At 43.0% G+C, this 20,516-nt stretch overlaps 1 protein-coding gene across 1 annotated transcript in view; it reads left to right on the top strand.

The window, feature by feature from the left end:
• Positions 1-20,516, top strand: part of PSMB7 (proteasome 20S subunit beta 7) — a 60,419-nt gene that overhangs the window by 20,776 nt on the left and 19,127 nt on the right. Inside the window, exon 6 of the mRNA XM_036107902.2 lies at positions 10,799-10,857. Within this exon, the coding sequence (XP_035963795.1) occupies positions 10,799-10,857 (59 nt within the window). The remainder of the gene's footprint in view (positions 1-10,798; positions 10,858-20,516) is intronic.

Below are 20,516 nucleotides of genomic sequence, written 5' to 3'. Positions count from 1 at the left end.
GCCGTAACTACCGTGACTAGCTGTGTGACTCTGGGTAGGTTCCTTCGCTTGTCTGAACTTAATTTTTTTCAGTCTACAAAATGGAGATAATACCAGCTAGTCCACAGATGGATTCAGTGAGCAAAATCTATGTACCAGTGCTTTGCACATTTTTCTCAGTATGTAGGATTTCCTGTCGTTTGCACACAGGTCTGTGGACAAGATAAATCTTTACTGATGATTAAGGCTGGGTATGTTTTATAAGTTATTAAACTCTGTGGTCCTTTGTCCTTGAGGGTTCTGAGGGGCATGAAAACTTGAGAAAGGCCCGCAAAGTGGAATAAACTGCAATTTGGGAAGTTACTTTGAAATGTGGACCAGAGCAAAGGCCTTTGAAAGACCTGTCAGTTCGGACTGCCTTGAGCTCCCGCAGCAGGAGGGAGACGTGTGTGCCCTATGCTCATAGTGCTGAATGTCGGGGTCCCGGGGGAGCCTAGTGACTGATGAAGAGAGGCCTATTTTAAGGTAATTCTCATCCCCTGTCTTATCGCCTAAGCATAGGGTTAGGTGACTCTTTTGTTGGAAGGAGAACACTTTTCTGTCCTCATACCTTGTGGAGTTTCTTAAAAATACATTAATAAAACTTTTACTTTTTAGGCCAGGATGCCCTGATTTGTTAGTCTTTGCTTAAGAATAAGTGTTTATAACCTGTCAGGTCGGTGAGACATTGCAGTTGCAATTATAGGAAAGACTCCAGGGCGCCTGGGTGGCTCAGTGGGGTAGGCATTTGAGGTTAGGCATCTGACTTCGGCTCAGGTTGTGATCCTCAGGGTTGTGGGATCGAGCCCGCGGGGAGTCTCCTTCTCCTTCTCCTGAAGCCCCTCCCCCCTCATGCTCTCTCTCTCTCTCTCTCTCTCTTTCTCTCAAATAAGTAAAATCTTTTTTTTTTTAAAGATTTTATTTATTTATTTGACAGAGAGAGACACAGCGAGAGAGGGAACACAAGCAGGAGGAGTGGGAGAGGGAGAAGCAGGCTTCCCGCCGAGCAGGGAGCCCGATGTGGGGCTCGATTCCAGGACTCTGGGATCATGACCTGAGCTGAAGGCAGACACTTAACGACTGAGGCACCCAGGTGCCCCTCAAATAAGTAAAATCTTTAAAAAATATAAGAAAAATCCCTGTTTTCTTCAAGTGGTGTTTTAGATTATTTGCTTTGGGCAAAATTAACTCCTTTTTGACTATATTTAGAAAAGGAACTGCATTTTTTTTGGAAATTAGTTTTTGAGTGCAAATGTCATTGGATGCTTTAAAATTCTATTTCTAAGCGTATTAAATGGAATGATCTTTTTTTATTCATTGGGAATAAAAGGTAGGCTCTTTGACATTGAGGTACATTTGCTGATGAAAAGGAAGCATTCTTCCCCCTCACGAGGGGTTTAAACGTAATAGTGCTTACTCAGGAGTGAAAACATCAAATTAAACTGTTTATGCTGACAAAGGACAAATCTGGATTTCAGCAACCCATGCAAGATTGTCTGATTGCTTGGCCTGCCTCGCCTTGAAGCTTTTGGCCAGGACTTGTAATGAAATGCATGCATACAATTAAACCATTTCAAGTCGGTGTCGGAGTCTTCCCCAAGCGATGAGAGGTGCTCCACTGCTCTCTAGTGGCTGAACGTGGTCCCCTGGCACCAACATTGCTTTATATTCATAAATCAGCTCTTCACACATTGGCAGTGTTGGCCTCCAGAGCAGGCCCCAACACCAGGAGGCTAGTCCTCGTAGACAGGAACGGAGTGAAAAATGATCCCAATCCATGGGTCTCTGGAAAGCACCAAATTTTACCCAGGATGAGTGGCCAGTTGACTAACAATGAGCACGTGTGAGTAAGCACTCTGTCAGGGAGAGCTGACACTGATGGATTCGAATATTCAGTGTGTTACTCTCTTATCGCTGCATACATCTCACACCTTGGCAGGCCCCAGTGGCAAACTGGTCCTTGGGTACTTCAAATGGACCTCTCCTTAGCAGAAGGAGCAGCTTTTTTCCCTGAAAAGATCTGGTTAAATTGGTTTGGGGAAAAGCAATAGAAATCCATTTCCTGCTGCCTGTCAGAACTTCGTGACTTTGAGAAAAGAAATTTTGAAGCCCTCTGTTTCCATTAAAACTGCCAGCCCTGGAACTTGTTGAGAATGATGATATAAAATAGCTCCTGGAGGACAGGGACTTTGTCTTAGAGTAATTACAATAGCTAGCTTTTATTGAGCTTTTACTGTGTGCCAGACATTCTGCTTTCCGCTTTCCGTGCGTCATGTCCTGCAAGTTGCCCAGCCACCCAGTGAGTGTCATGGTCCCCGTTGTACCTGGGGGGGGGGGCTGAGGCTGGCGCAGCGGGCGGCTGTAGTACGGCTTCCGGCAGACGGTCACCTTGTGCTCGAGGTGGTCGTGCCTCCTGGGGCGGCTTTCGGGGCTCGGGGCGCCTCAGTGGTACGCCAGAGGAAGGCCACGGATTGTGCCCCCGCCACACAGCAGTGTGTGCCCAGAGCCTACGCTCGTAAATTGGGCACACTTGGAAGGAATGAGTTGGCAGTTGCCCTTCCAAAGCCTGGAGCCACAAGGCCTAGGTGTGACTCTTGGCTTCACTGCTTACTGACCCTACTGCCTTCCCTCGCTGAGCCTCGTTTCCTTGTCTGTAAAATGAAGAAATACTTACCTCTCTTGAGTTCAGGGCCTGGGACCTGAAAGGCTCCCAATAAATGCTTTCTTTCCCCTTTTCCAGTCTGGGAGTTTGTGAGCAGAGACATTATTAGGAAAAGCAGATTTCTACCTGCTGGCTTTCAGTTCCTTCTAGGAGTTTGACTTAGAGCAGTGGGCTTTAGAAAATTATTTTAGTCTTTTATTGTTTCTTCAGCATGTCTAAAAACACACATTCTAGAATTGCTCAGTTTGATTTGGTACTTGAGTGAACACTATAAAAACATAGTTGATGTTTTTTTTTAAACTCTTCTGTCCTCAAGCCATATTAATGCAGTGTTTTTGAATATATGGAACAGGTAAAAGTGATATTTTAGATGGTAAAATTTTTTTGATACATTTCAGATTTTGTCCTGAGTTGGGTTGTTCTCTCCGAAAAAGTTAAAGTTCAAACTGAACTACTAGTGCTGATAAGCTAACCAAGATCAGAAGTACCTTCAGGGGTTTTAGAAAATGGAGACTAATTTCAGTGTTCTTTTTTATTTAAAGATTTTTTTTGAACGTGGGACTATTTTAAAATAAATACTCAGAACAGATAGTTGAGTGGTATTGCTAAACAGTGAATGACATCTGTTTAATCATTTAGAACATTTAACTAAAATCCCAATCTCATTTGAATTTCCAAACAAAACAATACAAATTAACCATACCCAGATGTGTGCTAATCATTCTCCTGAAATCTGAAGAAAAAGCAATTTAGTAAGCATGCTTTTTTTGTGTGTGTGGTGGGGAGCTAAGAAAATATAGCTGTTTCCATGCTTACTTGTTAATCTTGATTTCAAGCATTTGACTTTGCTACTTAAGAGGCAACACGGTGGAATGGAAGGAACATCAGACGCTTTAAATTCAGAATGATCTGGGTTCAGTCTCAGATTTGCTAATCATTGGTTATGTGATCTGGGCAAGTTCCTTACCTCCGAGACTGTCTCCCTTTTGTAAGATGGGACTTCTCGGACCTGCCATGTCTGAAAAGCAGACAAAACTAATGGGACTCTGCTTTGACATGTCTTTTTTTTAAGATTTTATTTATTTGACAGAGAGAGACACAGCGAGAGAGGGAATGGGAGAGGGAGAAGCAGGCTCCCCACAGAGCAGGGAGCCCGATGCGGGGCTCGATCCCAGGACCCTGGAATCATGACCTGAGCCCAAGGCAGACGCTTAACGACTGAGCCATCCAGGCGCCCCTGCTTTAACATTTCTTAAACACCGTGTGTAACTGTGTTCGTTGTGGTCTCTTTAGTAATTTGTGTGCCACAGCGTAGGCTTCTGGAGAAGTGGGATCTGGCTTGGGGCTGATCTGCTCAAAGCACTTCATTATTAAGATGCTTTTACCTTTCAGACCGTCCTAAGGAAGCCCTCCTAAGGACAGTGGTAGAGGGACATGGTGTGTAGGTTTGTGGTGATTGATTGCTGTCGTTCCTTGGAACTATTGACCTGTGCATGGCTTGACCTTCAGGCCCCTGTATACAAATTTCAGGAATGAGCTGCGCGCCGCTGCCATTAGCAGCACCACCGGGATGGCTGGCAAGGTCTCGGGTCTTTGCTTTTTCGTTTTAATTTTTTCATCCCTGTACCATGTCAAATTCTTACTCTCTCCAAGTTTATGCTTTAAAAAATTGCAGGTAGGGGCGCCTGGGTGGCTCAGTCGTTAAGCGTCTGCCTTCGGCTCAGGTCATGATCCCAGGGTCCTGGGATCGAGCCCCACATCGGGCTCTCCGCTCAGCAGGGAGCCTGCTTCTCCCTCTCCCACTCCCCCTGCTTGTGTTCCCTCTCTCGCTGTGTCTCTCTCTGTCAAATAAATAAATAAAATCTTAAAAAAAAAAAAATGCAGGTAATGCGTGGTCTTTTGAAGAAAAATAAGAAAATACGAATAAACAAAATAGTACCACCCAGATAGAAGCATAATATTTTGACTTATGGTTTTTTTTTTTAAGATTTTATTTATTTATTTGACAGAGAGAGACACAGCGAGAGAGGGAACACAAGCAGGGGGACTGGGAGAGGGAGAAGCAGGCTTCCCGGGGAGCAGGGAGCCCGATGTGGGGCTCGATCCCAGGACGCTGGGATCATGACCTGAGCCGAAGGCAGACGCTTAACGACTGAACCACCCAGGCGCCCCTTGACTTAACGGTTTTTCCAGATTTGTAGAATCTGTATCCTCTAAGGTTAGGTGTTAATATTGCTTTGGAACATGTTTTTCTCCTATTGAATATTTGAACATGGACGTCTTCTCATTGCCAAAAAAGTATTGTCATGTTTAATGACCGTATATATATATTTTATTATTTTTCCTGTCGTCTGATTGTTGGACCTTTACATTTACCTCTAGTTTTTTTCTTTTTTCTTTTTTGCTAATCTAAACAGTGATCTTTTTATATGCATAATTTGGGTACTTACCCATTTATTTCTTTAAAATGACTCTCTAGCAGTGGAATTGCTGGGGGGAGATGTATACCTTTATGCTTTCTGATTAATGTTTCTAAATTACCATTAGAAAAGTTCTATTTATTTTTGCTTCTACAAGTGTTGTTAGATTACCCTTTTCTTTTTTAAAAGATTTTATTTATTTATTTGACAGAGAGAGAGACAGTGAGAGAGGGAACACAAGCAGGGGGAGTGGAAGAGGGAGAAGCAGGCTTCCCGCTGAGCAGGGAGTCTGATGCGGGGCTCGATCCCAGGACCCAGGGATCGTGACCTGAGCCAAAGGCAGACGCTTAACGACTGAGCCACCCAGGCGCCCCAAGATTACCCTTTTCACTACACCTTTGTCAGCCCTGGGTATTATTTTTCTTAATCTTTGTTAATGTAAAAGGCAAAAAAAAAAAAGGTTATTTAATTTAAATTCATATTTCTTTGATTACGAGGGACCTTGAACAGCATTTCTAAATGTGTACAGGCCGGTGCCTTTTTTCCTTTTTGTCAACTGCTGTGTCCTTTTTTCTGTTGCCAGATTGGCATATCTATGACTTTTTTTAGTTATTAATGTCCTACATGTTGCACATATTTTTCTGAGTTTCAGGGCTTATATTTTACATTGTTTACAGGAGTTGGTCTCCCCCCCCCGCTTAAGCTGGTGGCCTGCTATTAATAAGAGCAGATACTTCATTTTAAAAGATTGGCTGGAGCTGTGGCCCCTCATGGCATTTTTGCCTGGGACCCCCTTCTCCTGGAGGTTAGCAGTGTGGACGGCCCCCACTGTCATCTTGAAGTGAGTCAGGCCCTGACAGTCAGAGATGGGGCGCAGACCTGCTTTCTGGGACCCCGCAGGTTATCTGTTGTGGGAGGAATTCTTTGAATGGCCACCAAACGGGGGCAGCCAGGCTGAGGCGGTGCCCAGCTGGTGGCCGCAGTGGGTCGGGGAGTGCGGGGCAGTTCCTGGCCCCCTCGGGTGGAAGAGGGCTGCGTTGTGTCTCCTTCCCCCGTCCCTGTCTCTGTGCACGGATCGGCTGGTGTGGGGTTTGGGAGTGCGGAGTGGTGGGGCGGGGAGGAGGTGGGCAGCGAGCTAGGGAAGGACGGTGGGTGCGGGAGGTGAGCTGGTGGATAGCTAGGTAGCCACCACTGTGTCTTGCACCGTCATCTTTCTAAATGCTGGTCACTGATTGCACCTCGTTTTTCTGTTTCAAAGAGCTTTGTTCCGAAGCAACACTGGCTACTCAGCAACTGTGGGTGGGCTGAAAAAGGCACACTTGGTGGAGGTTGCTAAGGAGCAGCTGCATGAAAACTACTGATGAGATGAGGTTGTGGTGGTAAAATGCAGGAACCCACAGAGGGCATTTTACTCCTGTGGTACCACAGAGGTTTGGACCGGACTAGGACTTATAATAGGACATGGTTTTGTGGGTTTAAAGCCTTTTTTTCTTTTTGAACATTGAACTTGATGTACACTTGAGTTTGTCTTCTATTCATCCCAGTATGGTAAATTAGGCAATGAATGTTCTTTTCCACTTTATCAAGGCATTTACTGCTATCATCACGCCTTCAGGGCCAGCTCAGAGTTTTCCCCAGCTCCTTCATTTGGACAGTTGTCCTGAAATCAGCCCAGCTTAATTCAGCAGCTCCTATTTAGGGCTCGCTGTGTGCCCGAGACTACAGATATGAAAGGATGGACATGTTGCAGAGAGGAGAGTGATAAACGTGTGGTGGGGGGGTTGGTCAGGGAAGGCTTGTGGGAAGAAGTGATCTCTCAGCTGGGGTTCGAAGGGTGGCTAGGAGTTCTGTGGACTGCCAAGGGAGCAAAGGGCATAGCCCGTGCCGAGGTGGGATTGGCTTGAAATGGTATAATTTAGGAAATTATTGTCAGTTTTATGTTGGTGGGGGGTCAAGTGTGAGGAGGGGGTCGAGGGAGACAGAGACCGGGTCATGGAAGGTCATGCATGTCTGCTCTGAACTATTGTGGCATGAGAGAGTGACTCTCCAGTCACACCTGAGGTAGGACTCCTGCCCTGCACTTCTTAGTTCTGTAATGCTAGACAAGAAGCTTCAGTGGGGTGACTAAATGGCCTAACATGATGTATGGCGCGGAGTGGGTGCTCAACAAAATGCTTTGGTTTCTTCCTCCTTGGCTGCCTTCTCCTCCCTACCATTAGATAAGCTTTTTGAGGGCAGGCCTCACACCCCTTCTTCCTAGAGCCCGTCCTGCATTTGTGGAAAGCATATTCCCTCTGACATCCATTTCCTTCCCCTGACATGCCTGCCGTCTAAGCAGAGGCCCTCGTACACCGTCTCCTGGCTTTTCTGTTCATTTATTCTTAATGGGAAACCAGGGACTGCTGACGAATTGTCTAAGGTGACTTTGTTTTTGGAATAGAGAATCAGGGTAAATGTTCCTTCAGAAGACTTTTTGCCTTGGTTTTGGGTTCGAAAGTGCCAGGTTGGTTTAAGTCAGTGCTGAAATCATGGAATGTCTCAGGCATTATTTTGGCGTAAACATGGGATATAATATCTAAACATTTTGTAGGTCTCATGGCTGCTGTACTAGTGTGGCATTAGTCAGGTGGTTTACTGTATACGGTTTTAAATGGCACTGAAACAAAATCCAGGAAACCTCAGGGAAATTATTAAAGAATACTGGTCTCGTCAAGTTTACCTTCCCTGTTCCTTTTTAATGGCCAACTCCTGTTCCTTCCCCCAGTTGCACTGCCTTGAAATTATGTGAGGATTGGCATCTTGTTCTTTGGCCACTTTGGGCAATTGCAGTCATATTTGAAATTCTGATTTCAGTGTTAAAATAGACACACTTTCAGGGTTTCCTGGAAACCTGTTGACAAGTCAGTGCTTCTCCATCTCCTAGCACTTCCACCTATGTCTGAGAAGGGGGCGCCAGAGTCCTCCTTTCCTGAAAAGCTGGGAGCAGGAGCTAATTTGCAAGTGATTTAGAAATTGTTTTTAATGTCGAATTTCCCTTTCTTTTCAAGTTTATTTGGAATCTGCTTATCTTTGATCTCAGGAGCAGCAGAATCAGGCAGTTTAGCAAGCTTCTGCTTTCCAGAAAACTTCTAACCCTGTGCACGTGCCGTATAGGTTGCAGTGTGGGTACTGGGGGGTGGTGGGAAAGGGGAAGCAGCAGTACAATGTAAATAAAGATTCCGGTGTCTTTTCTGTGTTTACCTGGCCTGCACCTTCCAGCTCTTTAAAAAAAAAAAAATCAGTCTCTGATAGTATGAGAAGCATCCCCACACTGGAGAGATACTTTTTGTTCCGAGAGTTTAGATTTAATACATAATTTCCCCTTACAGAAATTTTGTCTGTAGCATTGTTTCTAAGCAGGAAAAAAAGATTTTTTTGATAAAGGAAGAATTATATTGGGAGGAAAATATTTTTCATTCCTTAAAATATCGAATGAAGCTAAGCAGAAGGAAATATATGTGCCCAGGAAAAATAAGAATAAAATTAACTTATTTACACTGAACTGCGAAAGAAAGGATGGCCCCAGAGAAAAAAACAGGGCTACTAATTTTTAAGGAAAAATGTCTTTTATGGTAAATTTGGTTTTCTCTTTTAAAATAATTGATTACAGTTTTCCACAAAGTTGTTAGCTCTTAGGTTACCCACCTTCCCCTGTCTTTTTTTAATGTTTATTTCAGGCCTCTGGTACATTTACCCTTGGCTCTTCAGAGGGAGATTCTTGGACCAGATTGGATAAGGCAAGCCTGCTGTTGGGCGCTCTGCAGGAGCATTTTGTATCTAGAAGTATTTTTTTCTGAGCTTTCCTTATTTGCAATTTTCTTGTTTCTTCGTGACAGCTGTCCTTTGTTTTCCACATAGAACCAGCTTGTTTTTTACTAAGTCTGAGACTAGTTCTCACCTGTGCCTTAGAACAGAAACTTGGGTTACTTTTTCCTCTTGATCCCTGAATCTCAGAGTAAATGTGTGACTCACGAAATATTGGTGGACTTTGACTCTATTTTCAGATTTTCAGGGACATGTTTATTAACGAAATTCAAAGGTTTGGCTGGCTTTGGTGAATTTGCTGTCGCTTATATGCTGGTTTTATTTGGGTGCACACTCGTTTTATAGCTGTTTAAGTTCAGTCTCCTTTCCAGAGAGTTTTTAGTATCTCTTTAGATTCCCCCGCTTTTTTTAAAGGAGAAAAAAATGGTAAGAGGGGAGAATGGGGTTGCCTTTTGCTCCCAAGCCTAAATGAATAGTCATTGCTTGTAATCCCGGTCTACACTTGACGCTTCCTACTGCTTTAGATGTGATGTATCCGGTGCTGTGAAGGTAATGATCCTCATCCACAGCAATATTCCATAACAGGAGTATCTGTCATATTCATCGGGATTACCATGTTCATTGATTTGTGTCTGTAAATCTGCTGTTTCTACCCTTTAAATTTGATCTATAATTGGACCTCCTTAAATGGTTCAGATAAGGTAGTGTGTATTTTCTCAGTACAGCGTGGCTGTCAGCTTCTCCTTTTTCATTATACATTCAGCAGACTTGATAAAATCAGCAGGACACCTCATTTGAAACTGTTTAATCGCTGCCTTTTTCCTTTGCTAAAACCATTGAGGTGGTCAAGCGATGTACACAAATCATTTTAAATAGAAAATATGGTTTTCTCTGTGACCCAGCTAAATAGATAGTGTTATGCAAAACAAGTTAAAAAGTAATAAATGCCAAAAAAATCTTCTAATTGGAGTAAAAAATTGTGGGCAACTCTATCCTCTCTCCAAAAGTAGAGTATCCTGAAATATTGCCAGGACCCTGTAAAGACAAGATGATGGTTTTCTAAAGATTCTCTGGTTTCTGAACAAAGCAAGTTTAAATTTTCAAATAGTGCTGAGCTGCCTTTTACATCCATTCAAAGGGAGCCCACACTTATTTGTAACGCCTTTATATCCTACTTTTGTAGGGAGAAATCTGCTGTCTGTTAATATCTATGCAGCATAACCTTTCAGCCATTTGCTATTGTGGTAATAAATTTTTGTTTCTTTGTCATTTTGTCTACTCAGCTGTTACTCTTCAAAGTACGAACTAAAAATAATAGCTCCAAATAAATGCCACATAATAAAGTGTTTTACAGTTGAAGCTGGAATAACCTGGTGGCTGCAGCTTGCAGTCCTATTACCATTGCTGGGGCTGTAGTTTCTTCCCTGAGTGTCAAGGTGACTCTGCCAGGGCCAGCTCATTAAAACAATCTATCCTTTCTAACTGGCGTGGTATTTAGCGCTGTGCCCAGCAGCCTGCCAAGGCCCAGTTGTGGAGCACAAGACTCCCGGCATAGCATGTATGAAATTATGTGGCATTCACTTTTTGAAAAAATACAAATTCTCCGTAACCTCATTTTCCTGCTTCAGCATTTTATTGTGAATAATTTACAGTTACTCCTGTCAGTAGTGAATGTAGGGCCAGTTGCAGGCTTACCCGAGACAGTGGTAAGTGTGACTTCAGGCTTTTGAGGAGCATTGTTTACCTGGTTTATGTGGCCCCATAGGATTAATATTTACACTGTGCTCGAGTGGGACACTGGGCGTGTTTTGCCATTTTTACTGCCCCGAAGTAAACTTGAGAGGGAGAAGCTGGGAGTCGATAAATACACTAAAGATGCATCTTTTTCTTTCAGGTTCTGGCTCCTTGGCAGCAATGGCTGTGTTTGAAGATAAGTTTAGGCCAGATATGGAGGTATGTAAGTCCCTGCAGTTTTATTCTCTGTCACATGTTTCTCCAGCTCTGTGTCGGACATTTACAAATGGATTGCTGATTCCTCCAAAGCTTGCACAGCACTCTTGTTAGTTGGCATGCTCTTTGGCACAGGTAACTGCGTTTGCTGAGAAGACCGGTTGGTTGGGGAACTTCATTCATGCCGTGCCCTCCCCCAGGCTTGGGGAGCCAGCACTGCTCAGCTTTTTGTTCTGGCCTTTGGGCTGTCTGGGGATCTTCTTGGCCGTAGATGCTGCTTCAACGTGGAATGTTTGCTTGGGCACTCAGCTTTCTGTGTCACGGTATCTCAAAACGACGAGTTTTTTTGTTTTCTCACTGAGAATAGAGAAACTATGTATGTCTTTGCATGTCATACAGACCTGGTCTGAAAATGGGGCAGCTTAAAAAGCCCCTGTAGATTGTTCTGCATCTGGAAGAAGATGGGGACAAGGTCGTATGTATGTGTAGTGGACTGTTCTCAGAGGGTGACGGATCTAGTGTCTCAAATATATTTGTAAGAGATCCTTTATTATATTTTCTTTGGTGGTGGTGGGGGGGTGGTACCTTCTGAATGGCCTTCCACCTGTCTGCTTTAGTGGTAGATGTACCCCCCATTAAGCAACCTCCCCACCCCCCAGATCTTCAGGAACAAACCCACAGGTCTTCCATTGTCACTTCCGAAGGAGCGTTCAATATGCTCAGGTACTTCATGGTACCACATTATTCCTCTGCTGTGCTTTATCCCTGCTGCTCAGCCAGCTTGTGGGCACAGAGGTCCTGAAGTCAGCCTTCATTATCTGCTCTTGGTTTTTTGATAGCTGTTAATTTTGTGATGGTGCGTAGCAACTTTTCAACAATCAGTAGGCTGTTTGTGAGTGGTTTACCCTATTCTTTAATATGTAGGCATCTGCTGTTTCTGCCTTTGCAGTATTGTTTTGTTTAGATACCAGAGGATGTCTCTGGGAATTACTTTTTGACAATGCTTTATGCGTAATCATCTTTGGAGGAGATTGCATATTTAAACATTTTTGTTCTTCCAGCAGCTCATTGTCTTCAGAGCACCAGCTGTCGTTGGAACTCTGAAGCTCTCTCTGCCCTTTAGGTTTGGACCAAGTGCCCTGAGAGCCAGAGGATGTAGGGTTGTGGATGCTGCCCAACCAGGACAGGGGTCTCTTGCCAGAAGCCTCTCTGCCCTTGGTACATGAGGTTAGCACACATAAGTGACTTGGTCACTGATGGCTAGATTGCTCTCCTTTCTTGGACATCTGCCAGAATTAAAACCTATGACTAAATAAAGATAGGATTTAGCTAGGTGTTTTGTAGTAAAAATAATAGTGTCTTGCTCCAATTAAGAATAGTAAACAGGTCCAAGTATCAACTATAAATGAGATTAGGATTCTGTTCTCATTTCTCAATGTGAAAATTTATTCCCATATCAGCATTATTTTCTATTTGGGGTTCTTAAGCACAGAGAAAAAATAAGATGTACTAGGTCACTTAAAAAGAAAAAGAAAAAAAGGTTTCCCAGTCTTCAGACTAAAGGAGAGAAGTTCCCAAGGCTTCACAAATCCATTAGAACTAACGAAGGTATGGGGAGAAAGACTGACGATTTTTGTTTAGAAAATCGCCTCAGTAATGTCAGGCCCTCCTTTAAACCACATTAATCTTTTCAAATTTTCTTGAAAGCTTTGTCTATTTCCAATTGATTGGAACCTCCATATGTTAGAGAAAAATGAGAATTGCAGAAAAAGTTGAAAGCATGAGGTATATTAAAAGTGACTTAACACTCTGCTAAAGTAATTTTACATTATTCAGAGTTTAGATTTGAAGTGATTCAAAGGCCATGAATTTAATATTGATGTGATTCGAGGGAGTAAAGGGAAATGTGATCATCCCTTCAATAAAATTTGTGGTATCATCAGTCTGAAGAATGTGTTCCTTAGATCAATTTTAAATGCAACTCAGACCGCTTGATGTTCTGTATCAGCTGTGAGACCTTGAAATAGCCTGGCCAAATTCCCATTTCAGATTGATTAATTAATTTTACAATTTCACGTGACTGGTTTTGGTCACGGAAGTTGAAACTTGACGCAGACTGACAGTGAACAAAATCACTCTCATAAAGAAGGTAGTATCTGCTGCTTCGGTGAAGGGACTTTAAACGGAAGGCAAATAATAGTATAACAACTGTCAGGAGATAATACTTAAAAAATCTAAAGGGTTGTTGATAGACACCAAAAGAATTTATTGTAAAGACCAGGCCGCTAACTACTGGCCACCTTGCTTTTTTGGGGAGAATTGATTAAACGATGCACTTTCAATGGGAGGCTGAGCCTGGCCGGCGAAGTTGAGAGGATGAGTTTTAATGACTTCTTTGTTGTGAAAGAGAATCTGGCAAGGTGTCATTTCTGGCTCTGCATCTGCATAGAACTTGTGGAGACATTTTGGTTTCAGATTTCCCAACTTTATTTTCCTTCTTTCCAGGAAGGCTTTCTGTCTTCCTGTGACAAGAAGCCCTCCATGAATTTTCTTTCTCGCCTCTTTTGAGCCTGCAGGTTGGATGGCTAAATCTGCTTATTTCCTTCCAGTATGAGAAAGGGTTCTGGACATGTCTCACACACGAACCCAGGAGAGCACTCTGCCTCTTACATCTTAAGCGGATTGCCAGGACAGTAGCTTCTACACACTTCACAGAGAATTGCGTAAGAAAGGGGCAGTTCCAGGCTATCATAATTACGTATTCTTTGCCAAACAGTGATTTTTAGTCCAGACTCATTTAATAAACTCTTGGCTTTATTGTTAAAACAAATCAATTAGAGTTAGCTCATAGTACACCCCCCTTTTCTTTCCTTCCTTTCTTCCTGCCTGCCTTCCTTCCTTCCTGCCTGCCTCCCTCCCACAAACCTGTGCCTTGGAAGTGCTGCTCCTAGACTGCAGTATTTATGGAATGAAAGTCCCTGTCTCCTTAAAAACCTTTACTGTGTTCTCATTATCTTTAGCTTCATAGTCCAGTATGGTAGCCAGCAACCACATGTAGCTATTGAGCATTTGAAATGTGTCTGGTCTGACTTGAGAGTGCTGTAAGTAGAAAATGCACACCAGATTTTAAAGACTTAGTACAAAAAAATTTTAAAAATATATTTCATTGGGGCACTTGGGTGGCATAGTCGATTAAGTGTCCAATTCTTGGTTTTGGCTCAGGTCATGATCTTGGGATTGTAAGATTGAGCCCTGCATTGGGCTCTGTGCTCAGCGGGGAGTCTGCTTGGGATTCTCTCTCCTTCTCCCTTTGCCCCTCCCCACCATGGGCACGCATGCATGCATGCTCTCTCTTTAAAATAAATAAATCTTTAGAAAATATGTATATATTTCATTAATGTGTGTATTCATTGCATATTGAAATAGTACTACTTTAAGTGTATTGGGTTAAATAACAAATTATTAAAATTTAATTTCACTTGTATTTATTTATTTTTAAGATTTTACTTATTCACTTGTGAGAGAGCTTGCGTGAGCACGAGTAGGGGGAGGGGCAGAGGGAGAGGAAAGAGAGAGAATCTCTTGCAGACTCCACACTGAGCGTGGAGCCTGATGTGGGACTTGATCTCACAACCTGAGCTGAAACCAAGAGGCGGACACTTAACTGACTGAGCCACCCAGGCACCCCTATTTTTACTTTTTCAAATGTAGCTACTAGAAAATTTAAAACTCTGTATGTGGTTCACATATTTCTACTGGACAGGCTAGGATAGTATTGTTTCTTGAACTTGTCATTTGCATATCACATTTAAGGTTTCTGCCATATCCAGGTGACACCTGTACTATTATTTTTCTTGAGAAATTTTTAAAAAATTAATTCACTATTTTATAAATTGAGATAGCACTTACATGTAATAAAATGCACGGATCTTAACTCTACAGTTAGATAGATCTTGGCATTTGTAATTCATTTCTTTTGTCAGTTCCCTTTCTCTTCTTCCCTACAATCACTTCAGTTCACCTTTTTAAGTTAAATTCAGTTTTTTTTTTTTTAAAGATTTTATTTATTTGACAGAGAGAGAGATAGCGAGAGCAGGAACACAAGCAGGGGGAGTGGGAGAAGCAGGCTTCCCGCCGAGCAGGGAGCCCGATGTGGGACTCGATCCCAGGACTCTGGGATCATGACCTGAGCCGAAGGCAGACGCTTAACGACTGAGCCACCCAGGCGCCCTAAATTCAGTTTTTAAATATAGTTTAGATCTATGAAATCCTGGGTTTGGTGCGTTGTTTTTTTTTTCTCCCTGAGACACATGAAATTGAGTGCACACTATAAATATAAATAAAAAATGTATTCATGTATCACCCATCTTGTGCAAGCCCAGGGGTATGAGTATTAGACTTTGGGAAACCTAGGGCTACATCGCACTCCCCCACAGCCCTTGTTGCCAGCTTGCTGTTGTTGGATACAGGGTGTACTTGCTTGGCATTGAATCCTCACTGCCCGTGTCGGCCGGCAATGCCCTCAGTTGCTTCTTCATTTATTTGTGTCCTTGTCCTCCATTGTACACACGTGTCCCATTGTTTTATGGCTGTTTTGGGGGGCATCTCCCTCACTTGCCCTTGATAGAGGGAGACCCTTGTGGGCAGAGGCCATGAAATCATCTCTGTTTTTCAGCTCATGTTCAGTATGTGTTTGTTGAGTTGAGACAGGATAACCCTGTGCTTTATAAAGCAAAATCTGAGTCATCAAAAACCACCTGGGAAATGGAGGGGACTTTCTCTTCTTCTGATTTGGAAAGTGCTGAACGTTTTTCTGAGATAACAGAGGAAGATAATTACTACACTTCTCAAGTAATATACCGCATTGGGTCAGAGTCAACAGAGCAAACACCCCATTAAGTACACAGGCAACACAAAGATGGAGCAAAGGGCAAATGCTCATTGGGAAATTATAAGCCAAAAAGCAGAACAGTGAAACCCAGCTGGGATTCATGAATGGCTAAGACAGGCCTCTGCTGTTTCAGGTTATCTGAGCCAATGACTTGCCTCAGGTAAAAGCCCTGGTTCAGGGTTGCAGAGAAACTGCCAGCTAACCATGTGAGTTTAAGGGACCTTACAGTCTTTACGAATCCTCACCCGGTTGTGACCTGGCACTGCTTCAGTGGTCTTGGAATTTTCATTTTGTTGTTTCTCTCCTTACTGTTAGCCTGGAAGTCCTCCTAGGGCAGGAACTGTGCTGCCGCCTCCTTCCTCTTTGCTTACCCCTAGCAGGCTACTGCTTGGATAAAAAGGTGTCAAAAGCAACTTTACTTAGTCGTTCCCAGATTAGCCCTCCTTTGTTACAGTTTGATAACTTCACCTTTACTGTTGATGATACTCAGCTGTGATAGAAATGAAGGCATAACAAATTGTATTACTTCTGATAAATCTCCCGCTTTATTTTTATCAGCAAAGTTGCTTATTTGCTATGTGTTAGAAGAGTGTATTTTGAAATGTGTGAGTTGACCTAATGACAAGGGGTCAGTTATATTAGAGGTTTTTTTTTTTGGTGATGCTGGATTGCACAGAGCCATTCCCCCAGATTTTTTTTTTCCTATTGTTAAAGCTGGTATAAGAATTAAGTCCCTGATCCTGGTTATTACCCACAGGCTAGCTAGACAGGAAACTAGCGTAACCACACTGTGGCCTTTTGAGTCCATTTTCCAGTTAAGTATAAGGAATTTGACCAAAATACCTGGAAATATGATGGTATCTTGAAAATTGCTAAAATTGCTCACATAAAAACAGATTTGATTTTAGGGCAGGGAGGGAATTAAGGGAATCCACCAGATAACTTAGTTTAGTCTTCCTTCCATCCCGTTCCTTTGTAAGAAGGAATGTTTTCATTTGGCCCAGTGAGAAATTTAAACTCTCGAAGATTATAATTCATTAAAACGGGTAGAAGATTAATATTTTGTCTGTCAAGATCAATACTGTCCCCTCTTTGCACTAATTGTCAGAATAGCGTGTGAGGGCCGCTGAAGGGTAGTGGTGTGCGGCAGGACCCTCACATCACAGGGAAACGATTCAAAGGCAAACTGTCCTGCACCCTCTGGTATCGACTTGCAAATTAGCATCTGGAATCTAATTAAACAAGCTTAATGAAAGTAGCAGCTGAATGCTGCTGGAAAAGACAATCAGCTTTTTTCCCCCTCTCTGATACATATTCTGTACTATTGAAGTTGGTCACCAAACACATCGTGTGAGCACAGTTAAAAAAAATTAGCATTTATTTGAAGAATAGAAACTGTTTTTCATTCTGTTATGCATTTGGCATGCTCTGGCGTCCCATGAGAGCCATGCCACAGCAGATAGTGCACAATATTTAGAAATCCATGACAGGCAATAATAGCAACTTGAAAAATTCTTTTGCTAGAATCTCAAGTTGAGAGCTGCCAAAAGCGGAGAGGATCAGATCTGCAGTGGCAGCTGCTGTGCCCTACAGTTAGAATTCTAGACTTTGAAGATGCTCAACTTAAAGAAATGAAGACTGCAGGCTTAGCCAGTTTTTGCAGGTTTCTAGAGCTCTGGCTCCCTGCCTTTTGAAGATGAGTTGCCGAAGCTTCTCCCACTGCCTGAGGCGTGCTAACACCAGCAGGGTCTTTTTTTTTCTCCTAGTCTTAGTGTGTCTTCAGTTGTAAGTAGCACATGCTTAGTCAGTGCCAACTGTGATGGTCCTTTCTCTGGTCACAATACCGAGGGATGAGCTCTTACCCTCTACCCTTCAGAGAGAAGCCACGAAGATAGATGGTGACGTATACAAGTGCCACTTCAGCCGGCTGATTTATGGAGTCCTATTTCATCGCTCGGCAAGTGCTGGCCTCTAGAGAAGCCCTTATAGATTGCTAAAGATGTGAGCAGCTCTCGCCCTAAAGGCTTGTGGTTACCTCACAGACGTGATGCCAAACACCTAGCTACCGAAGAAACAGAATTAATCTGTCATCGCAGGCAGCTATAGATCCACTTTAAATAATGAAAGAATTCATACCAATATGGTGTCCTGACAGCAAATCTTAGAAGTAACTGTAGTGGGGTTTTTTTTTGTTTTTAAGTCTGGTAGTAGCAAGACACTGAAGTTACAGATTCATTTGTGCTTTGCGAGACGGACCGTAGTGTAAGAGAGCTGCATTATTTTGATTAAAAGGAAGAATTTGTTCAGCTTGGCACGGAGACAGGTCCCGAAGGAAAATACAGAGCATGGGTTCAGTGTGGTCAGGTGGAAAGGGGAATGGGAGCTTAGGAGCTAAAGGATCGGGCTGTGAGTATGGTTCCACTGTCCTCGTGGCATGACTCAGGGCGAGCCACGGCCCAAGACTGTTTGTCTAGAAGATGGGGATCCAGAGACCTGCCTGGAGGTTGCTGTCAGGATTAGATGTGGTCTGTAAAACACCTTATATGGTGGCTCACACAAAATTGGCTCTAAAATATGGCAGCTGCATCTGTTTTTCAGTTCATCAGTAGCAGGATACAAACATCCCATAGCAACGACTAATACGACCATTTGTACTTGCATCAGGCTTGGAGATTATAGCATCATACAGATAGGACTCTTCTTTTCCATCCGAAAGCTTAAAATCCAAGACAGACTTATGTAGAGGTCATAATGACAGTAGAGGAAGCCTGTTTGACACATGCCAGAGGCCATGGAAGTATTTGCCTTTTTGCTGGGATGGGGGAAGAGGTATTGAAGATACAGTAATCGTGGTAGCCGGTGCTTGTTGGGTGCTGGTGCACTGCGCCGGACTCTCTAGCTTTCTCGGCGTTCTCTCCTTTACTCTTCAGTAACTGTGTGGGGCCTGTACTTTGTTAGCCCCACTTTGTGGAGAAGAACAGGAGGCTGTGGGGAGGTCAGATAGATACCTTGCCCCAGGTCACACAGCTTGCCAGCGATGGAGGCACTGTTTGCCTCCTGCTCGGTCTGGCTTTAGAGCCCTCCAGTGTGATCCGTCACTGTGCCACTCTGCCTCTTTGCTGGGCTTCCGGCTCTCTGACAACAGAGGGGGCAAGACCTCTTATTCCAGGTGAGCTAAGGTCTGGGCTGTCTGGGCTGTTCCTTTTGTCTGATGACGTCTCGTGTAGACGTCCGGAAGCCATACAAATGTCAGCGCAGGTGCACACACCTCGTCAGTGAGCCCAGTGATTGCAAGGAGCCCAGGAATAGAAAGACACAAGAAGTTAGAAATACACAGAGATACTGGGAGATATAAAAAAGTCACTTGGCTATGAAAAATACTGTTTTCTTCTCTTTGAATTCATCAGACCTTTTCCTTTTAACCCTCCTTCACCCCAAATACCTTTTGATTGGTTTCCCCCCCCAGAGTTTTCAGATATTCACAAGAGAGCTGTTTTCTCTATGTAGCTAATGTTCAGATGGCATAGACCTCTTCAAATTTAGTAATGAGACCAAGAACTCCTTAAATATTGGTGAATGGCATTTGTCCATTTGAGGCAAATCATGAATAACTTGAACAAAAATAAAAAAAAATAAGCAAGACTATCATATTTGAATAATGAGGTGCTCTTTTCTTCCCCCCAACTGCCAAAACTTTTTAATCTTCGTCAACAATTGTTCTGTCCTCCGTCTTATTTAGGTTGCATCTGTGTGACTCTGAGCTCAGGAGCCCTGACAAGCGGCATATGAATTCTGTATTCATTAGTGATCTTGATCCAAATGCCTCTGTCCCTGCCACGGGGGCTCAGGTGTGGAAGCTGCTGGCTAATCCCACCAGCTGACATTCAGAGGTTTAATGACTCCATAGGAAGGTGACCACTCGCTGGGAGGGTTGCTGGCGAAACCCACACAACAGACAATGGAGATCAAGGAGGACTATCAGTGTTGAGCCGAAGCACCTTCCTGTGTGACTTGAACCCTGTTGGCATCAAACGGAGTTTTAAGTAAATGCAAAAAAAAAAACAAAACACAACAAACAAAAAAAACCTGACCTTCGATAGCTCTCATAAACAATGGTTTTTCTGTCTGTATTGATACTGATGGTGTTTAAGGCTGTTTTTGTTGTTGCACTTTAATGGGTGTCAGCTTAATGAGCTGAACTTGACGCACTTTTCCTAATTTTTAGATTTTAAGGTTATGTTTATCTGGTTGCTACATCTGTTTAGGTATCTTTGTATGTCTGGGAAAAAATACATAGTTAGAGCTAAAATTCTTTCTTATTAAATGGTTTTTTGAGGATCTGTGCTGACATTTGTGCTTATTGTGATCTCTAGCTTTGAAAAAATACTATTAGAAAGTGAGTTCTTTGACTTGTGACATGTCACAGGATGTTTTGATTCGTCTAGTGTAAAATTTTAATGTTGGTTGCCTTTTTTTAAATAGTAGCTTCATCAAGATATAATTTATATCTGTAGAACTCAGCTACTCTTAAGTGTACAGCTCAGTGGTTTTTAGTATATTCTCAGAGTTGCACAACTATCACCACAGTCAATTTCAGGACATTCTCATCACCCTCAGAAGAAACCCTGTACTCATTAGTAGTCACTCCCCATCTATCTTCAGCCTTCCTAGCCCTGGGCAACAACTAGTCTCCTCCCTTTGTCCCATAGACTTGCCATTTCTGGACATTTCATGTAATAGGAATCATAGCAATATGTGGTCTTTGGTGACT

Source organism: Halichoerus grypus, chromosome 14 (assembly GCF_964656455.1).
Source record: "Halichoerus grypus chromosome 14, mHalGry1.hap1.1, whole genome shotgun sequence".
Taxonomy (NCBI): domain Eukaryota; kingdom Metazoa; phylum Chordata; class Mammalia; order Carnivora; family Phocidae; genus Halichoerus; species Halichoerus grypus.
This window is presented reverse-complemented; position numbering and strand designations above follow the sequence as displayed.